The sequence below is a fragment of the Cydia fagiglandana genome, chromosome 5 (assembly GCF_963556715.1).
Source record: "Cydia fagiglandana chromosome 5, ilCydFagi1.1, whole genome shotgun sequence".
Classification (NCBI taxonomy): domain Eukaryota; kingdom Metazoa; phylum Arthropoda; class Insecta; order Lepidoptera; family Tortricidae; genus Cydia; species Cydia fagiglandana.
This window is the reverse complement of record NC_085936.1, coordinates 14,353,033-14,376,028: the sequence shown is the minus strand read 5'-3', so window position 1 is coordinate 14,376,028 and position 22,996 is coordinate 14,353,033. Positions and strand designations below refer to the sequence as shown.

Below are 22,996 nucleotides of genomic sequence, written 5' to 3'. Positions count from 1 at the left end.
TTATAGGAATTATGACCATTTTTATTAAATTACAATATAAGTTATTATTGTCCAAATATCACAAACACAAAAGTGTTTTTAGAATATAAAATACGTAAAACGTAATCAACATACCTTGCTCAAGATGAGACATTGCGGATTTTGAGTTATTATTCCTGCTATAACTTGAAACAAGTTTATTTAATAATCGATGCTAATTACCACTGAACGTGACATATGAAATCTTAGACCTTTGACATAATGCAACTACGTAATGACAACTGATAATGAAGGTATTTTGCTGCAATGAGGTACAATACTTCCCTGGTCATACATATATTTCAATTTCAGTACAAAATACCCATAATTGCTAAGTTGAGTTTTAAACACAGCAATGTATGGGCGGGTTCCAGTGTGTCGCGTCCGAAACGTAATACTTCGGAACCCGAAGAGACATAACTTCAATATTTTACTGCAAGTTTGAGAAAAGGTTATATTATAACTAAATATAATAAGATGTATTTTATTCCCGGCGCGTATAAAAGTTATTTAGCCAAATCCTTATTAACTTTTGGGTACTTATCCATATCCATTAACTCCATACAGTCAACAACAACGAGCAGCATGTACATGACAATGTAATAAAAGCTATTATTAACTAATAAACAAAAAGTTGTTTCGAGAAGTCAGTCAAAAGTTAGGGCGAGTCGCTTTCATTTAAGAAAATACCGAATAACTTCTAAAAAAAGGTTTGCCAACAATACGATTATAATTAAATATGAGAACTCCATAAAAAGTATGTTTGATACGCTGAAGTTACAATGTAATTTTTGTGTTTTTTTATTGTGATTAACTTCATAATTTATATACAGGACGTGGGCAGCTGCACGCCAATATATCGCGAGCTCTAGCTGTCATGGAGCTTATCGACTCGATTCGGGAAATGAATTAGAGATTCACTAGACATGAAATAGTAAAGATATGTGGCGTTCCATGGCAAAAGGTACCTTATGGCAGCTGGCGCTTACGCTATTATTAACGCCGCTCCAATATTCAGCCGGGCAATGGTAACTTTTGCCGTGGAACGACACAAATTATTACTATTTCATATCTAGTGAATCTCTAATTCGTTTTACGAATCGCGTCGTATGTGAAATTATCTACAGTTTCATGCTAAAGATATGTACCTACATGATATTTTTTGGTTTCTTAAATGCTTCTTAATAATTATATCAGAATATTGCCAGTTGATACTTGCAGACGCAGAGACATAAGCAACCCTAATTTAGTTTTTCAACCAACCACTTACTATAAAGCGATTGGAAAACGTTTTACGCTAACGCAGATTTTTTTATTAACCAAAACTTCGGTAACTTTTAATTTGCTTAAGAGAAGCAAAAGCTGCATTCTCTTGTGTTAAATCAATCATTTTTAGGGTTCCGTACCCAAAGGGTAAAACCCTGTTACTAAGACTCTGCTGTCCGTCCGTCCATCCTACTACTAGGTATTTAAGTGCTGATTTTTAGGGTTCCGTACCCAAAGGGTAAAACGGGACCCTATTACTAAGACTTCGCTGTCCGTCCGTCCGTCTGTCACCAGGCTGTATCTCACGAACCGTGATAGGTAGACAGTTGAAATTTTCACAGATGATGTATTTCTGTTGCCGCTATAACAACAAATACTAAAAACAGAATAAAATAAAGATTTAAGTGGGGCTCCCATACAATAACGCGATTTTTGACCTAAGTTAAGCAACGTCGGGCGGGGTGAGTACTTGGATGGGTGACCGTTATTTTTTGCCTTTTTTTGGATTATGGTACGGAACCCTTCGTGCGCGAGTCCGACTCGCACTTGCCCGGTTTTTTTTTAATAGCTCACCTGTGACTATCCATATAACGATGGCATTGCCGCCTATAGCGACCGCAAGCATGGCGGCGAACACACAGACCCACGAGTTGTGCGCCCACGCCGGCATGCCCGGCGCCGGCGCCGGCGCCGGTGCCGCCGTCGTCCGCGGCACCAGCAGCGTCGAGGCGCTCAGCACGCTCCGGTTGAAGTCCATTTCCCACGTGTACACCACCTGGGGACAAGAGCCTTGTTTAAACTAAGAGGAAATTATTTTATGAATTATCATCATCATCATCATCTCCACCATAACAAGTCCACTGCTGAACAATCTGAACATGGGCCCTCCCCCTTTTGGGGGGTGAATGCCATAATCGCCACGCTTGGCAGGCGGGTTGGCGATCGCAGTCGAGTACACCGAATTTGAAGGACGCTGCTGCCCGTCCACCGGTGGCCTTGGACGTAGTTTAAGGACATACCCGGGTCCTTATGAGTTATATGAGAAGAAGAAGAAGAAGAAGAAGAAGAAGAAGAAATACATTTATTTAACATCTGGGTATAGAATAACACACAGAACAAGTTACATAAACTACTTAGATGCTAAACAGGATCCCCACTCAGCATAATGCCGCGGCAAGCCATGACGCTGATTTTCAGTGGGTACCTGACTTAAAACTAATCTACATCCAAACTAAAACTAGATGAGTGACAACACGCACTTCAACACAGATTACAAAATACAATCATACAATAAAAGAGGGAAACTACAACAAAAAATGAACTTAAATTAGACGGTAGTTATCATTTTTAGCAAGCTTAACGTTGCGGACCGTGAGATTATTGGGTAACGTGATTAAGCAAGCAGGCAAACAGAAAATAGACAATTAAGTGATTTGTTCGTTTAATAAGTATGCTCGATATTTAGATTTAAAAGTGTAAAGCGATTTCAGTGCACGGATAGGCGGCGGAATTAAGTTCCAACACTTCGCGGCAGCACACCTAAAACTACCACGAAACGCTGCTGTCTGGTGAGGAGGACAGACAAGCTGAAGACAAGATGTATACAAAAAGACACGACAATTTCATTGCATTTTTTTTTAATGATGCAAATAATATGCAGAGATAAATTAATATTGTATTAAACAGAAACGTCTGCAAACGATGCTATAAGCTTAGAAATAAATTAAAAGGGGATTTTTTTTTTCACTTTTAATTTATACAGGGATAAAAAGTAATAGTCTAGATAACTATTACTAGACAAGTTATTATTTATTACTTAAAACACGCTTTTTATTTATGGCATTGTTTAGAGTTTTTATATTAGCGTTGTTAGCGTTTTTATTAATTAACGTTAGCGCAAGAAAGTATCGTAGTAACAACATTAACAACCTAACGTACACAAAAATTAATAACTGAACCAGTTAAAGAATTATGTGAGACTGCGATTAAATATTTTAGTTTAAACTTGTATTAGTGATCATTAGCGGACTGGAAAATATGGAAAGATATATTTAGCAGATACGTTTAACGTTTAATTGGTTACCTATATCTTGAAATATACTGTTACAGAAGTAAATAACATATTATTTCAGAATTCAGTACTTCAAATAACTCTAGATATCATTCCGATTTTCGTTGCACTTTTGATATTTGACAGGCAATCTTGTACATTCTAGACCTATGTCGAAAATGTGTAACGGCTCGATTCGGAAAATGAATTAGATTTCTACTAGACTTCAACAAGTTACGATATGGATAATTTAAAGATATTTGTAAGATAGATATGTAAATTTTGACGTTTCCGCGATTCTGGAGGTCCTCTTGAACGATTTCGACAAGTTATGACTTAGATATCCAAGTCACATCTAGTCAATATCTAATGTAGATCTTGTTGATCTCTAAATCGTCTCTAGATCTTGTGATTATCTCGAAATCCGAATAGGCCTGTAAAAGATTGCGTAATGAAGGACGACCCCTGCTTTATAAAGTTGTGACAGCCAATATATTATGCTTGTTTGCGGTGAGACCGGTGAGGCGTAAAGTGTAGCCACGCTGTCAGTGGGTGATCTGCTGTCGGAGAGTAAACATCATAAACAAGATTAGAACATTGAGCTTTATTGCTTAATATAAAAGTCCAGTTTTAAATAATTGACCTAATTATGATACGTTATGACTAAGTTCTTTGGTGAATAACATTGTCCGTGACACATGACGTCAGCGTTACGTTACGCGTTACGCTGAATCGAGTTTATAATTTTTTCCCCACCTCAAAAAGTGCTCAGCGCCGCTAAATAAGTTGTCACTTCAAAAATACGACAGATGCCTCGTTGTGAAGTCATTTACGCAATTCTAATATAAAGTAACAAAAGTAAGTAAATAAAATTCAATTAATGCTATTTACAAAATTTCTAGAATGCCCAGCAGCGGGACAGCAAAGTAGGCTAAAAAAGCATAATCCTTTGACACCTTTAACCACAGACAAGACATCCACCAGACTGACATAGTAGCGCCACCCCCTCTGCCACGCATACGGTAATTTTATTCCATGTTCGAGTCGAAAGTGTCTTTGTGTGACGTCCGTGTCTTTGAACGGACCAATCACGGCACGGACCTTCGCTCACCTCGTCCCGCGCACCCTCGCATTTTTGGCATCATCGCATCGGTTGCATGAAATAATTGCTCTAAACTCGATCTAGAGGATTCCTAGTCTATGCCTTTAATGAATGTTTCCTATACTAGGTACCTGTTATATCGATAAAAAATATCGACGCATATTTACAGCTACTTTTTTTACTTAACACAATGACATGTCAAATACCATAGACAATGTTGATCTCAAATCTAATTGTAAGTCTTTCACACTAAAGAGTTTAGTGCTTTGTGAATTAAGTATGTGCTCAATTTATACATTCATTACGTATATTTTAAAACTATGGCTTCAGTCTAGTGTGATTTCGCCAATGTCAAGGTATTAGGAGCTTTAAATAGGTAGGAATAAAATTGTACGGGTAGTACAAGATTGTATACTTACAGTGATTTTATTAGCTTTTGTAAAGCGATAGCGAGTAGCACGTGGACTACCGGCCGTTGAACCCACAATGGTGGTTAAACGCGTTTCAAAATTAATTTTCCATTCACTGCCCACTGTAGGTACGATACACTTCAAACAATATTAATGAGCAAAAAAGAAAGAAATTAAGCAAGAGTGCGCTCGAACCGGAAGTCCCCTCAATATATTCGCGAATGCCATTGACTTTTTTTAATTTCCACTTCACATCTGACGATTTTCCTGTCTCAAATTGTTAGGTTAATAATTCATGAATTCCGCGTATTTTCCCGATCCTACCAGCCAATTTGTTGCTGCTGGATAATGATTTCCCTCATTAAGAGCCCCCAGCAACGCGGCCGAATTTCACTTTCCAATACAAACGGAGTTCGTTCTCATTTTAAAAGTACGAGTTGTAATGAAACTTTGCACAGACATGAGGTATATGAGAGTTAGATCAAGAAAAATCTGCAGCGATTTTGATAGCCCACGCAGTGCAAGTGTTATTTCAAACGTCAAACTTCTGTGAAATTATGACTTATAAATAACAGTTGTACTGTGTGGGCTATCAAAATCGCTGCAGACTTTTCTTGGTCTAACTCTAGTCCGTAGGGCTAAGATGGCCAGCTCTTTATCATTTGTCACCATGCCTGTCACGTTCTTACAAAAATATAAGTGCGAAAGTGACGCATGGCATGACTAGTGACAAAAATGCGATGATGATACCGCTTCTGTGTAAACAAGTTTTGTATGTTAAACTTAAATTCCCTGTATTTTTCTAACTCCGGTATCTGTAGCTACCTACATAAACTTTTTACAGTACCTTATTTTATTGTAAGTACAAAGTTTCAGAGCAACAGTATAGTCTAGCGAGTCGTTTTAAAATGAGAGCGTAACTTAGTTTGTATGGAGAACCGAACTTGCTGGGGACTTAACGTAACATCGTGGTTAGTAAGTATTCCACACGGGATCCCTAAAATAAATTGAATCAAAGAAGATTCAAATTTTTTTGTGATGTTACTTTTGGCTTTATTATTATTTAATTACCAACCGAACTTGGTGGTCTACTTTGTACCTTAAAAAGACAAAGGCCAGGCCGTTGAATACCTTATAGTTCGTTTTTTTTAGCATTAGAAATAAGGTAAACAATCTTGATGTGTCTTTTAATTGAAAAACACATTTTAAAAATAAGTTACGGCAAATATGTAACAATTATGAATCTAATACGATCATTTATATTCTTCTGCTTTCATAAATGATAGTTACTGATTTGTAATAAGCGTTTTTCAATTAAAAGACATGCCGAAATCGCTTACCTTCTTCCAAGTTCTTTATAATGCTAAAAAAAACGAACTATACATACAGCTATAAGAAAATGAGAAAAGGGCAAGTGAATGATGACTGGGTGAATTGCAAATTGTACGTAATTAAGCGTAAAAACCTTTTATCGGTACTAAGTATATTAAGATGGTGTAAAATTATTTTTAGGAAACGCTTAGTTTATTTAATTACTTATTTTCTTCGACGGGTAAAGTTACTTTAGTCAACATCAGTCATGGTGATCAGTTTTTCAGACTCCATGTGTGCTAGCATTTTGTTTTAATAATTATTATATTTTCAGGTCCTGCTGATTTTGAATCTGGACCGTTTTTTTACATCTAAATGGTATAATTAACAACAGATGTCAACAAATTGTCAATTTTAATTCAATACTAAACAAATTTCTTTTTAAAAATATATTAATTTTCATTAGTTTAAATAATTTTCATGGCCATCCTTTGCATTGTAATTTTTGGGACTGATATCCCGAGAAGGGTCAGGATTGTTTTTAAATTGCTAACATGGAGAAATAAAATTAAACTATGGTTTAACAAGCGGTCCGTCAATCTTATTACATGTGGCAGATTTAATATCACGCAAACCTGTCAAATAAGCAAACAACACCACCGGTGACTATAAAACTAAAATTTTTGTTATTTACCTCTATTCTACAAAGGTCATTCATTTTCATTGAATTAGAATAACTATCGACACTTTGATTTGGGTTATTACGTATCATTTATTCACGAACTTAATAGTGTAATGTTGGTAACAGTAATTTCCACCTTTATTTATTCTATGGACTCTGTACGGATATGATGGTCGTATTTGTCTACGTGACAGCGTGATAAAACGGTGTCCGTCTCTTTCTATCCCGCAGAGTTGAAAAGTGACAGTTGTTTTATCACGTGGATAAATGTGGATAAAGCGATCCATAATAGCCTTGCAGCAAGGCTATTATAGATCGCTTTAAAAAGAAATAATAAAGTGACGCCTGAAGTCGATAGTACGGATTCAGGAGAAGGAGGAGGACAGTTATTTGTTTTACGGGACAAGGATGCTCCCTCGTGCTAATACTAGGGGCATAGTGAAAATTCCTGGACTGGCCACTTAGAAAAAATAAGTCACATATATCAGAATCCAGAATCTTTCAGTATGGCCCACGCATTAACAACCGAGCAACTGTGAGACAGGAAGAAAGTGGAATTTTGAGCGTTGCGAGGCACGTGATTTAAACAATCCCGAGTACCACATAAAACAATTACACCAACCAACGCGAACGAAATACTAGTCATTCCATTACACAAACCGACTTGCACACATTTACCGTTGTATTTAATTTCTATTAATTTGTTATATTATGTGCACAAATTTTAGCGTTGTCAACCTTTACTTACTTACTTGTAAAGCAACTATTACTCGTAACAACAACCAACAGCAAGTGACATTACAAAGAGATGGAGTAACTTGTATCAGCTCTCCTTTTTTTCGTAGATTGGTAAGAGTATATTCTTCAATGCGCACTAAAATTTATATTAAGGGGCTACCCGAGGTTAGAGGTGGTCAGAGGTTAAACTTTAAACTAATTCACACAAAAGTTATAACCAGAATGTATATTTAGGCCTAAAATTGTTCAACTTTGTAGCCAAATACCTCCAAGGTACATAATGAACTTTGAAGTCGGATACCTACTATATCGCTTAAAACCGTTGCTGTTAAAAGGTATCATCATCATCATCTCAGCCATAAGACGTCCACTGCTGAACATAGGCCTCCCCCTTGGATCTCCGGTTGGAAGCAACCCGCATCCAGCGTCTTCCGGCGACCTTAACAAGGTTGTCTGTCCATCTTGTGGGTGGACGTCCTACGCTGCGCTGGCTAGTCCGTGGTCTCCACTCGAGCACTTTTCGACCCCATCGGCCATCTTCTCTGTCTTTCAGACTCCATGATGATCCAGGGTTAAAAGTTATGATACGCTACAAAAAATATTCGAAAACAGGGATTTAGATCGAAGGTCATTGGGGTATGGACAACTCTTTAATTTTTTATTCCAATGAATGCACTGTTAGTTAAGGGGATCTTCAGCTAACAATGCGTTCATTGGAATAAAAATTAAATGTCCGAGTTGTCTGACAACTCTGACGGCAAATAACTTGCTGACCCTTACAACCTTACAAACCTTACAAGAACCAAAGAAGAAAAAGAAAAAAGAAAAAAAAAGAAAGAAGAAGAAGAGTTGCTTGAAGAACCTTACAAGTCACTTGCTTCGTATTATTGATATAGCACAAAAATAATACTTCTTCAGTATCATCATCTCAGCCATAAGACGTCCACTGCTGAACATAGGCCTCCCCCTTTTTTGGGGGGTGAATGCCATAATCGCCACGCTTGGCAGGCGGGTTGGCGATCGCAGTCGAGTACACCGAATTTGAGGGACGCTGCTGCCCGTCCACCGGTGGTCTTGGACGTGGTTCACGTGGTTTAAGGACATACCCGGGTCCTGGACGTAGTTTAAGGACATACCCGGGCCTTCTTCTTCTTCTTCTTCTTCAGTATGGTTGTTCCTAATTCCAGCAGAATGAACAATAATTCGCTAAACGCTCTCTAATATCTACGAGTTATCTCCCTTACCTATATCATTTTATTCAGTAAACGCTCTTTAATATAAATACAATGTTAACTAGCTTAAAATTCAAAGGAAATATTCGTAATGTAACGTAGCGACAGGTATTTTCACGCATCCGAAAACAGCCACAAACGTTTGTAGGTGTATTAAAGTCTGTCTGAGCCAATTTGAGACATTATATTTCCAGTCACGTAAAAAACAGCAAACGTTTCAATTCTAATCAGATTTTCTCTGATACCCCGAGCTTACCTGTCAGGATAACTGATAGGTACTAAGGTATTATACACGAACTACGAAACTGAGCCATACCACAGAATAAATAGGTAATAGTACTAGGTACAGAAGACTCACTCTCTATCAAAATGCGTCTGTCACGATCAGCACAGATATGGCCGCTAGGTGGCGACACGCGGCTTATGGCAAACCCCAAAATTGGGGTCGAACGGATGTACTTTTAGCTACTTGTAGCAAAGCGATGAAATCGCGGAGTGAGCCACGCCTGGCCATACTATAAAAGTATAGGTTTTTATTTTCAGACAATTATTATTATCATACACAGGCTCTACGAACTTATGAAATTTTCTTAAATCTACTTACCTACTTAAACAATATCTTAAAGTTAGTAGCTGTGCTTTGGAGTTTTATATAATTTGACAAATACGAGTAAGTTCTAAATTTTAAGGTCCTATCTTCAACAATTTATATTCATGGCGTACCTAACGTGGTACGGGCGTGTGATACCGAGGGATGAAAGTCAAGTGACGGGAAAAGTTATGAATGAATGTGGAGCTGGAGGGATATAAGATGAAAGGAAAACCAAGGAAAAGGTTGATGGTGAAAGAGGCATACTCCAAGTGAATAGGAAAACTGCATAGGATAGGACGACCGGTCTGGCCTAGTGGTTAATAGTGACCCTGCCTATGAAGCCGATGGTTCCGGGTTCGAATCCTGGTAAGGGCATTTATTTGTATTATGATACAGATATTTGTTCCTGAGTCATGGTTGTGTTCTATGTATTTAAGTATTTATATATTATATATAAACTCTAATAATGAACCAGGATCAATATAACTTAGAATTAAGAAACCAATTTAGCCTTTTGAATTTAGACACAAGCCCAGATGTTCAGTCACAATTCAACAATATTACCAATAGCGTTAAAATGGCAAGCAGAAAAATTAAACAGCAAAAAGTGAAGACCAACAAACTAACACAACACACAATAAATTTAATAGACTACAGAGAGCAAAACAAACATAACAGAGACCAATATTCAATCATAGATAAGAAAGTAAAACGTGCGATACGACGTGACATAAGAAACTTCAACACCAAATTAATAGAAATAGCCATAAAGACACACACTTCCCTCAGAGCAGCAAAACATGGAGCTAAGCAAGAAAGGGCATGGATAACAAGTATAAGAGACACAGATGGGAAAAAATATAGCAATCGAGACAAAATAACCAATATATGTACGAAGTTTTATTCATCTCTATATTCGGATCCTTCTGCGTCTACAACTAGGGATAATTATTCCTGTTCAGATACCATTCCTCCCATTACAGGGCATGAGGTCAATATCGCACTAAAAAGTATGAAATACCAGAAAAGCCCTGGGGAAGATTGCGTAACAACAGAAGCTCTGAAAGCAGGAAAGACCACCTTGTTGCCCCACTTAACAAATCTGTTTAACTCCATCTTATATTCTGGTCGTTTGCCCCAAGACTTTTGCCACTCAAATATTATTCTCCTTCATAAGAAAGGTGATAAATCAGATATTGGAAATTATAGACCTATCAGCTTAATATCTCACATTTACAAATTATTTATTAAAGTTATCGAAAATAGAATAGCCCCCCTGCTTGACAAACACCAGCCTCCAGAACAAGCCGGTTTCCGTCCAAGTTTTTCCACTACAGATCACCTTCATAGCATCAATCAAATAATGGAAAGATCCAACGAGTTCAAAATACCACTCTACCTGGCTTTCGTAGATTACAGTAAAGCGTTCGACAGTGTCAAGCATTCTGCTGTATTCTCCGCAATGCGTGAGCAACGTATCGAAAATGCTTATATTGAACTCGTTGGAACCATATATCGGCATAGTACAGCAAGCATTAAATTGCATGTTCCTGGCCCTAAATTTCGCATTGAAAAGGGAGTCAAGCAGGGCGACCCTCTATCTCCGAAATTGTTCACCGCATGCCTACAACAGATTTTCGAAAAGCTAGCGACCAGGTGGGAAGCAATGGGCATTGACGTCGGCGGCAAAAGGTTGACTAACCTGCGTTTTGCCGACGACATAGTTCTGTTCTCCCACACTGCACCCCATCTACAAGAAATGCTACAAGACCTTAGCACGGCAAGTCTTGAAGTCGGACTCGCAATGAACAGGGCCAAAACCCAGTTAATGACCAACGGCGCGAAACATACGGTCAGCGTTGATGGGCAGGATATCCAATATGTCGATGAATACATCTATTTGGGCCAGATAGCATCCTTCGATAACAGGCAGTCTAAAGAAATCGATCGACGCATCGAAAACGCCTGGAAGAGCTTCTGGTCCATGAAGGCGCTAATGAAGGGCAACCTTCCACTGACACTAAAACGCAAACTCGTCGACATGTGTATCCTGCCTATCCTAACTTACGGCGCCCAAACTTGGTCATTAACGGAAGCCCAGAAGTCCCGACTCAAGATTTGTCAGCGAGCAATGGAGCGCAGCATACTAGGAGTTCGCAGAACCGATCGGGTTAGGAACACCGATCTGCGCTCCAGAACTGGTATAGTAGATGTGGGTGTTAAGGCCGCTAAGCTTAAGTGGGATTGGGCGGGACACGTCTGCCGTATGCACCCGGATCGGTGGGCCAAAGTGGCTACCGAATGGACACCGCAGATTAGCCGGGGCAGAGGTAGACCAAAAAAGAGATGGCGGGATGACCTTGACGCTTTTTGCAGCGACTGGCGGGAACATGCACAAAACCGTGACGAGTGGCGGAAGAAGGGGGAGGCCTTTGCCCAGCAGTGGGACACAAACTAGGCTATTGAAAAAAAAAAAAAAAATATATATCGTTGTCTGAGTACTCACATGACAAGCCTTCTTAAGCTTACCGTAGGGCTTAGTCAATTTGTGTAAAAATGTCTTATAATATTTATTTATTAATAAAAGGATGAATTTTACAAAAAAACATACGTAATTAAATGTTGTTAAAGACTGTTATTAATCTTAAGTTAATTGATTCCATTAGGTTATGAAAATTATCATAAATCATAAATAATTTATTCATTGCAACTTTAGTTGTTTAATGCGGTAAACGCAGCGTTGAACTCGTGCAATCAACGGAGTGTAAAAGAAAACATATCTGACATTAGATAACCCATGACACTATATCGTTTTATTCAGTAAAAGCGCTCTAAAATCACCTTTGTATGAAAACCCCTCTCACCCCAATTATGAGGCACTACGGGGTGAGGTGGGTTTTCCTCTTTATCGTCAAAGATATGAAATGGAACTACCCAAAATAAAATAAAAACTAAAATACATAACACTTCCGTCCGTCCGTCCGGAACACTTATTATATACACCATTCAGTTATCATATGTAAAAATAAAATGTTATCGAGGTTTGAATTTCAGTTTTGACCCTACTCACCCCATTTTACGGTACCAACCAAACTGCAAATTTATCCGTTCTTATAGTCAATATAAAAACAAATCATTTCACTTTTAATTAAACTCGATATCCGGTTAAACGCCGGCATTAGTTTTTTCAACTTTTTCATTCCGTTTCTTTATTTTCAAGTGATCTTCAACGTGTTTGTTCAAGATGTTGGTTCAATATCCGCTGGCTGAGATTTTCAATATTTCTATAAAAGTGCATTTTAGGTACTTAAGTAAAAAGTTCTTTACTCTGCTCAATTCAGCAGAAAGTTCAATTTGGTTTCAATCTCGATACTGTTTTTTATGCGATATTGCTTCAATGTAATGCGATTCTTCAATCAACAACCAGTAGGAATTCATAACACTTAGGGAATGCAAATCGGTTATTTTTTGTATGGAAATAACCGCGGTTTCGGTTAAAAACCGATTATTTCCATACAAAAAATAACCGAAAATAACCGATTTGCATTCCCTAATAACACTGGTGTCTTATAAAGGGGTGGTGAAGACCCCTATTTGTAGGTAATGAAAGACCTATCCAACCAACCCCTCACCATACATTTCAACTAAATAAAAATTTTATTTATTTATATTTAAATACAAAATTTATCCCCACATTAGTAAAAACTTTTTTCTAGTTTTTATTTAAGTGATCTTCAACGTATTTGTTCAAGATGTTGGTTCAATATCCGCTGGCTGAGATTTTCAATATTTCTATAAAAGTGCATTTTATTAGGTACTTAAGTAAAAAGTTCTTTACTCTGCTCAATTCAGCAGAAAGTTCAATTTGGTTTCAATCTCGATACTGTTTTTTTATGCGATATTGCTTCAATGTAATGCGATTCTTCAATCAACAACCAGTAGGAATTCATAACACTTAGGGAATGCAAATCGGTTATTTTTTGTATGGAAAAAACCGCGGTTTCGGTTAAAAACCGATTATTTCCATACAAAAAATAACCGAAAATAACCGATTTGCATTCCCTAATAACACTGGTGTCTTATAAAGCGGTGATTGAAGACCCCTATTGTAGGTATTAAAAGACCTATCCAACCAGACCCCTCACCATACATTTCAACTAAATGAAAAATTTATTTATTTATATTTAAATACAAATTTATCCCCACTTTTGTAAAAACTTTTTTCTAGTTTTTATGTAACCACTTTGTTGGCATAATAAAATTAACTTAATTGCAGCTTCCTAGCACTAATGATCGCGGAGCAAAGCCTCGGACGGACAAACAGACGGACATGGCGAAACTATAAAGGTTCCTAGTTGACTACGGGACTCCGAAAAGGCAATACTTATGATAGGATTAACCAATTTGTAATAGGTGAGAAAAAGCAAACAATTTCTAACCGCCAGTCAAGTGAAATTTAAGCATAATTTAATACCATGTGTTCATTACGCGAAACCACTTTCGCCCCGGTAACATACTCCACTTCAAACGAATCTATTTCCAGAAGTGAGCCGCTTAATTCGGTTCAAGGTGCTCTAAGATTCCAGTAGGTTACATTACCCTCCTCAAATCTGGCTCTCGCCGGTAGAAAACGAATCGTGTTACAAAGGAACCAGATCACTCATTTGAGACGGATCACAGAAGCCGACTCCCACATTAAAATATTATTTACCATCTACGTACACTACAAAGCTTTTTAAACAAATTAAGCTCCTGGATGCTAAGGACGCATCTAAATGTTGCCGTATTTATTATTTGAATATAACGTTTTTAAAGCCAGTTATCAGTTGTTTTTTTTGCGGCGTCTATAATATATTTTAGGCGGTAGTCTCTGCGCGAGTCTCAAATAATCTAATGTACGTGACAGTTGTACTTAAGAAGTAAGAGTCCGTTTGCCTGCTATTTCCCAACGGTAATATTATACGTAGGTAGGAACCATTTTTCACTTTTGACGAACAATCTTGAAAACTTTTATTCCTTTGGGGCTAGTACATTATATCGCCCACACTGTTTAACTGTACATCGTTGGACCTTATGCCTTTTGTAATAAGGTCCACCGATGTACAGGTTGCTGTTGTGTTGCTGTTTGTACAAGCACTTACGAAACCTACTATTTTGTTGCTGATTTTCTTATTTTATTTTACGGGTGGATATTTTTATCTGCCACCCGGGCGTTTAAGCACTTGTACCTTTATTTTGTAAGTTCTATGTAAATAAATAATTATGTATACTTAATACTACATCAGGTATTAAAAAAAGTGAAAACTTAATCTATTTAGTTCAATTATGTCTTCGAAAATTAGGTCTCGTAACTAATTTAAGTAGGTACTTAAAAGGCGTCTAATATGATTATGTCGTTATTACCTACTACTATTATGTTATAATAACTTTCAATTTAGGTACTTAATAATAAAGGGATTCAGTATATAAAAATAAATCTGAGTGAAGCTAATTAAGACAAGTTAGCGTATTAAAGAAATTGACAACCTCTACTTTTTATTTTAAGGAAAAAAACTCAGGAATGTGATTTTCTTATAGTACATTGTAGGAGAGGACGGAAAACCGCCAAACGATGGACGAGTGAGTGCGAGGGCCGACACGTTAGTGGAGGCCCTCGAATAATACGAGTCCATCTTTAGCGTTTCCGGCCGAGGCATTACATAGTGCTTTTCACGACTACTGCGAGGAAATAAGAAAACATTTGCATAACTATAAGTACTAGCCCGCGATTTCTCTGGTAGCAAATTACTAGCCACTGCCTGTACTGTCTCTTGAATTTCAGTAGGCGTCTGCGTAAGAATATCATTTTCTTTACTAGAAGAACTCATTTTTATAGCGAGCGCGTAGCAATGCACGCACGAGAACTTTCCAAAGTTGCGAAACTTTCAACATGAGAAATTCTCGGTAACTTCTGAGAATGTTCTCGAGAACGAGAATTTATTTATTTATTGTAGTTTATACCATGAATATTCACGATAGTTTAGGTGTAGTCCTTACCCCCAGAAAATTCCGACTTTTGGTCGTCCGCTTCCGGTCAGAAAAATGTATGACGGCCCGGCCAAATGGTCAGACTTAGGTGGGGGGTGCTCGACCAAATGTCATAGAGGGACCCTGGCAGTTTTTGACGCCGCCATTTTTTTTCAATATGGCCGACTTTTTTTTTAAACTTTTTGAATTTTGTCCTAGCGCGCTGAAATTTTGGTCACGGAATCTCGGGGACCCCTAGATACCTATGAAACATTTTTTTTTGGAAAAATGCTACAATTGCGGGAAAACTGGCCACTTTTATTTTGTATGGCAACTTTTAAACGGTGCGTGATAGGTGGGGGGTGCTCGACCAAATGTCATAGAGGGCCCCGAGACAAAACAAACTGCATTAAAAAAAAACAAAATGGCCGACTTTTTTTTTTAATTTTTTCAAGTTGGTCCGAGCGCGCTAAGATTTGGCATGGCGGGAGACAGAGGCCTCTAGATTCTAATGAAACTAAAAAAAAATTTTGGAAAAATTTGTCGAAAGTCGAAATGTTCTCTGATATAAAGTGAGAATTTAAGCAACTTATTGGTAAACTTATCACATCAACAAAATAGCTAACTGTAATAGACAGTAATATATGCATAATAACATTTAGTTTTAAGTTATGCCTATCAAGTATATTCTCTTGTTTAAACAATAATTTCCATGTTGCAGGAATGTTCTGAGAACATTCTCGAGAACGTTTCCGCTTTTTGGGAATGTTCTGCAATTTGTACATTGCTACGAGCGCGTTTCTTATATTTTTTAGTCAAACACAATTTACACTATCCAATTCAGTAAGTATTTTCAGATCCCGCCTTTTTTACTTTTTTTACCACTTTTAAGAGGCGTTTTTCTGTTATTTGCTTCAAACCGACTCTAAAATTAGAAGCGTTTTTGCTAAAAAAAAAACCACAAACAGCTATAAATGTAAAAAACGCCTTAAGCGTGAACTGAATGGATAATTGTTAAAAAAAATGAAGTGAATGGTTTTGACATTTCTTTTTTTTTTAAACAAGAAATTGGTTCTATAAATAATCTAATTTTATTTTTGAAGGAAAAAGTTGCGCAAAAAAATACCTTTTATTGTTTTTTATGTTTTAAATTATACTCATTGCTGTAGCGAACTGTCACCAATGACAGATGATGATAACAATGAAACATTGTAGTAGTGGTAGTTCAGGTGCTACAGCTATTGCCTACTTTCCAGCTTGGTTTTAGGCCATCTATTGCCACATTTCCGAACAGTGGCGTGAAAATTACATTCTCATTCTTATGTTAAATCAGATTTTTTTACCAGTCCTTTAAGTATCTATCGGTTTTATCAGCTGGCAAGTCTTTTACGATCACTATCAATCTTGCAAACGTTCCATTAGGCTGATGTGTTATTTCTATAGCTTGCTGAGACGACACTTCGGTTTTCGAGGCTCGCGGTAAGTGCCCAGGCGCACGCACAGCATAATATAAGTACTATATGAATATTAAATATGATACCTACAACTCAGGTTGTATTCCATTGGTTAATCTGTAAACTTTATTAACTCACGCTCATTATTAATGAGAGTGTACCTTACGGCCTGAAAAGCGATGAAGCTACGGAATGAAAACCATTTCTCACTGTCAACAGGGCAATTTTATTAAAACTATCGATAGAGCTCATTCATTTCCGAAGTTAATTAAAAACGTACAGTTACATAAACATTTCGCTCTTGATCGCATTATTAGAAACTTTTGTTTATTTAAAATAAATAATGCTAAGTAATTACTAATTTATGTAGATTGATCTTGGAAAAATTAAGTGCTTAACTTCTGTATGATATGTAAATATTAAGGAATGGAATAAATTCGCGATTTTTTTTATTAAACCACAAGCCGATCCAGCGATATAATTAAAGCAATATTTGATGTAGGCTTAGTGGTGTGGTGTCCGTAATACACGGTAAACCGTGGTCGTCTTTGAGCTTCGAATACTTTCAGCAATATACATTTTGTACTTTATTGTTCAGCATAGCAAATGTACTATGGCAAGCAAATATATAAGCAATGGCTTATTCATGTTTTCGACTCTACACGTGCCTGCCTTACACGCGTTAGTGACTCGTATGTGTAGGTAATGTTCCGTATGATTGGATTAGTAGGTATACTTTACAGCAAGTTGCCACCTGCCACCTTCTCTTGAAAGTCATGATTTGTTCGGCGGTATATAAGGCTGCGATTACATTAAGCCATGCGCGAAGATGCGTAGCGAGGACTGTGTTTGCTAAAAACCAAATAAATCTTTTCATTTACATATGGGTCAATTTCACCAAACGAGCATTTTTGTCTAATTCCCATGGAATTTTGAAATACCAACATTACACAAAAAAAAATATGCTGAGAATTTGATAAAAAATATAATAAATATTAATTTTCTTATGGGATAAAAATATTCATAAAACTATAAAAGTTATTTAAATTTAAAATTTTGGTCAGGGCACGGGAATTAGTGTGTCCATGGAAATTAGATTTTACTAGGACGGAAATTAGAACACGGCACGGGAATTGTTTTCTTAACTTATTTTGGTACTTAAAACTATTATTTATGTATATTTTAATCTACAATAATATACTGCAACCATACTGAAGTGGCATCGGACATATTTACCTTCTTTAATTTTAGTTTCGAACGACAAATCTACGAAAGTATGTTACACTAAAAACTACGTATTTGACTAATCCTTTCCTTTATTTTAATGGCAACTAATCTCTCTTTCTTAGTAAAATGTACATATTTCAAAACAATACTTTGAGTAGTTTCGTAAACTTGTCCGCCTTTACATACAAAACTATTCATTAAAAAGTTTCACTATGTATCTGCATGTAGATAGGTACAAGGTGTATGATCTGGTATATGGTCTTATAGGAAATGATACTAAGAAATAAATAGGGGCACAGTAAGAAGAAGTTATTGTGTAAGTTAATCTGAAGAAATAGAATATGCTGCCTTCATAAATTAATAACCCAAAACATTGTTTGAACACATATGAGGTAAGGTGGGGTAAGATTATCACCGGGGTAAGACTATCACTTGTATGGAATCCTCATACTGTTAGTCTTGCCCCGATCAAAATAAACTAAGTTAGTCTTACCCCACCTTACTTTACACATAGGTATACGGGGTGTCCCTGCCCTGCGGGAAAATCTTCGAAGTGTAGGTTGGTTAAGTAATTTCTCAAAAATATCATAATCTTCCTAAAAAAAACTTGCTAAAGAAATACCCCCTGGCACTGACTAAAATAACCGACTTGGTTTCACATTACATCCCAAAACTTTTTTGTAGTAGAGTAGAAGAACTGCGTTGCGAGATTTGCATCTTTTTACATGAATTCTTTTTGATAGGATCCCATCTCTTTTTGTAGGCTGTCCTTCTTTTCGGGTAATCATACCCATACCATACTGAAACTATGTATATACATATCATAATACATCTTTATTCATACTCACATCGTCCATTGTAGTGTACCTTTACTTTCCCTACTAATTGTAGGAACTAAAAGGTAACGTTGTTATCGCATATATTTCTATAGGATTACAAACTTAATTATGCAGTTATCTTTAGAACGTGACTAATATTGCAGTATTATTAGATTTTTATTGGCTTAAAAAGCTAAAACCTAATTACGTTTCAAATTTGGAACTTGTATGCTAGAAGTACCTTAAAATAATATTGATTGAGAGTGATTGTGCCAGTGACAAAACTAAGGGATTTTAAAGTGTATTAATTCTTAGACTACATGCTCAAATTAAATGTTATTTAGATAGAATGTTATTGAGATTTGCCGTGCCACTTTGTTTTGCTCGACTTGGCGACGGCACTGCCGTGGCCCCAGATCCTTTGTCCTTCTTCAGGCCTCAAACTATCTCCATGCCAAATATGTATTATCAAGATGATATTGTTTCAGCGACTTAAGCGTGACGAGATAACAGACAGACAGACAGAGATACTTTCGCATTTATAATATAGTAAGAATAGGATATATTTAATTTTTCTTGTACCTATTAGAAAAGCTAATTTATAACAACTAATCTATTAAACGAGCAATTCTTGTATATATTTCGAGGATCTCGGAAACAGCTCTAACGATTTTGATGAAATTTGATCATATATGGGCGTTTTCTGAGATGAAAAATCGATCTAGCTGGTTGTCTCTGGGAAAACGCGCATTTTTGAGTATTTAGGTAGGTAGGTATATGTTTTCCGAGCAAAGCTCGGTCTCCCAGATATTTAAACTTTATACGGCTTACGCTGTCAGCTGTCAAATTTACAAAAAAAAAACCTTTGTAAATTTAGTTCATTTTGTTTCATGTAACCTTAGGTACGGGTATTTATTTATTTATTTAGAAATTTAATTCAGGCAACAAGGCCCATATTACAAATACCTTACAGACTAACATACATATGTATTTTATAAACTTAAAACTAAACACTATTTAGACGATAAAACGGCGTGGCTCCGTTGCATCGGCTGCTCTTGTGTCGGATTCGGCAGTTTGCCCCGGAACCTCCGAAACACGACACCTTTCGGCCAGAAGTCGGCGCACTCGATGGTCTCCTGCAGCGGTCGCGGCACGCGCACCACAAAAGAGTTGAAGTGCACGTAGTGGCGCGATCGAAGCTGGAACACCCTCAGCGTGTAGCCGGTCTTCTGGTGTACATATTCCACCACTTCAGCAGCCGTGGCGGTATAATGCAGGCGCGATACGTACAGCGCCTTACTCGGTGTAGCAATCCGCAAGCCAGAATTAGCCGGTTCGGCGGTACCACACTGAGTCTTACGAGGCGCCGTGCGCGCCTTCTTCTTTCTCGATACCAGTGTGAAATCCTCCTCATCCACACTGGCAACAGGGAGCTTCTCCTTGGGAGCCGCTCGATCTTCAGTACCCTTTACAGGTACACTAATCCGGTTCGATGCGACTTTCGGACCGGCGACGACATCCGCGTAAACACGATGACGTGATTTGGAGGAGGCGGGGGGAGGGCGCGCGCGCGGGAGGCTCGCGGGCGGCAACACAGCTGATGCGACACATTTTACAGTATTATAATATGTAATAATTCCAAAAATAGTTTTATGTTTATATAATATTTTAATGTTATAACATGATCAATAAATAAGGTAAGGTGGCGCAAGACTAACAGTACGAGGATTCCATACAAGTGATAGTCTTACCCCAGTGTCGTCTTACCCCACCTTACCTTACGTATTAAAATTGCCCGGGTTATTCGGGTCCACCCTGTAAGTATGTACTATAGTACTTATACTAAAAAACCGTTCATAGATTTTTGTGCTTAAATGTAAAATAGAAAGATATATGTCATATTATTATTACATATAATATATATTCAATGCCAATATTATATATATATACATATATGTAATAATAATATGACGTAAACATTGCTAATTAACTTACAGTGCCCCCAATTAAAAAATTGTTGACAATAAATGTAATACTTTCTAATTCCCGTGCCACTTAATCAGCTGTTTTAGGTAAATATTCCATGGGAATTAGGGCACGGAAATTAGAATTCGTAATATAAAAATTCGCCAAAAATTTAAATCGTGTTTAACAAAACTGTTATGTTATCGCTTACATAAAGATACATAAAGGGCTCCTAAATATGACAATTGTTATTGAAAAGCTATGTGGGAAATAAAATTTATAAGGGGCATCGAAATTAGAAAAAAATTGTCGCCCACCCGGATTCTGAAATACTTATGTGATTTGCTCGAACACGCCGTGGCTTGACGTACATCCGCTTGCTTTGAGAAACAGCCGAATACTGCCAGTACAGGTGAGGCGGGACACGAGGCGGTTCAGATACAGACGTCGGCTGTCAGAGCCCTTTGAGTTTTGCCGACGAAATTTTACTCGCGCGCTCGGACAAAATTTAAACTTCGATCACGAGTTATTTCCCACAATGAAGTTAATAGTGTATGTACTCAGTGATAGTAAATATCATCTTGTTTAAGTATTTGACACTAAATTAGTGATACTAACGTAGAATTTTTCGTAGGATTTTTCATTATGCTCAAAAGTAGATTCCGGACAGGGCACGGGAGTAGTAATTTGAGCCGTTAGGTATTTTTAAGTGTACTCTAAAAATCAATCAGTGAATTCATATGGAACCCGGTGTAAAAGTGTGGCTTCTCTATGTAAAAAAAAATGGTAAGTATTATCTGATGCTAACCCGCGATTTTCATCACGGACAGAAAAAAAATCGTGTTCAGAAATTGACCCATATCCTTACTCGTACCTTAGCGCAGCTATAGTTGACAATTTTCTATTAGTTCTTATACATTTTCCTGGTACGCATCCGTTACACATCTTGGGTGGAAACGCAGGCTTAGGGCTAAAATGCCAGATTAGCGTACCAGGGTATTTAAATATTGAGTAAATATTAATCATTGCACTAAAAATAAGAAGCAACACGCGGTCATATGGCTGTATTCTTTTATTTTTATTATTTACAAATGAATATGTTTGTCACTCATATTATGATGTTCACAAGTTTCATAATTAATACTTTTGTTTATCTTTTATATATTATATGAAGACTATTGTGAATGAGATTGAGATAACTAACAAGAAAATTACGTTTCGTATCGGGTTTCTCCTACCAGCCAGCGTAGTCAGTGTGAACACCAAGTCCACGACCGTATGCACCAAGTCCTAACCAGCGCCGTAGCCACCAACGCCAGTGTTGTAGTCAACGCGGCGCACGTAAGAAGTCGCTGGGGCTCCGTAGCCACCGTAGCCCAAGCCGGCGCCGTAGCCAGCGTAACCGAGGCCAGTGCCATAGCCGGCTAGAGATAGACCACCGGCATGGGCGAAACCGAAGAGACAAGCGGCAAGAAAGGCGATCTAAAATAGAAGAACGTCGCAGTGACGGGATCACTTTGTCATCAGCTCATTATTAAGGCGAGAAATAAAATTAAATTTTAGTGCTTTATGCAATTGGAGGAGGCGTTTTAAGCATGACAATTTAGACTACACAGATTGACTTACAGTCGGACAGACGGCTTACTGGCTAAGCCCTTATTAGGTAAATAGATCGAATATCTTCTCTATCTCATCACATTGGTATTTGAAATAGGTATATTATTTTTATTGGATATCAATCCCATTGTAATCGCTATATTCGTTATTAGTAGAAATTATTAATCGAATCTGAATACGAAACCGAAGTCTAAGAAGTTCTAGATAGCCTGAAGCGATATTGAAGTTTGAAATGATAGTTCTTTATTTAAGTCAAATATCGTAGCAATTTCGAGTTCAACTATAAGTTGTGGTTCTAGATAAGCATCGGTCATGATTTTTATATTATTATGTTGGTAATCCTACATAAATAAAATAAAAATAAATAATCCGTTAGGGGGATGATATTTTATTTATGCTATATAACTAAATATGTACAAATGGTAAAATAAAGGATTGAATATTCTGGGTCTTTATTGTCCATATTCTTGCTCGGATGTAGACATAATTAAATGCAAAAGTAACT

General features: G+C 37.2%; 1 protein-coding gene across 1 annotated transcript in view; it reads right to left on the bottom strand.

The window, feature by feature from the left end:
- The window catches only part of LOC134664743 (tachykinin-like peptides receptor 86C), an 85,377-nt gene extending 78,502 nt beyond the window's left edge, over window positions 1-6,875 (bottom strand). Inside the window, exons 1-2 of the mRNA XM_063521490.1 lie at window positions 6,852-6,875; window positions 1,858-2,059 (exon numbers count right to left, since the gene is read on the bottom strand). Of these exons, the coding sequence (XP_063377560.1) occupies window positions 1,858-2,059; window positions 6,852-6,875 (226 nt within the window). The remainder of the gene's footprint in view (window positions 1-1,857; window positions 2,060-6,851) is intronic.
- Between the last annotated feature and the right edge of the window lie 16,121 nt (window positions 6,876-22,996).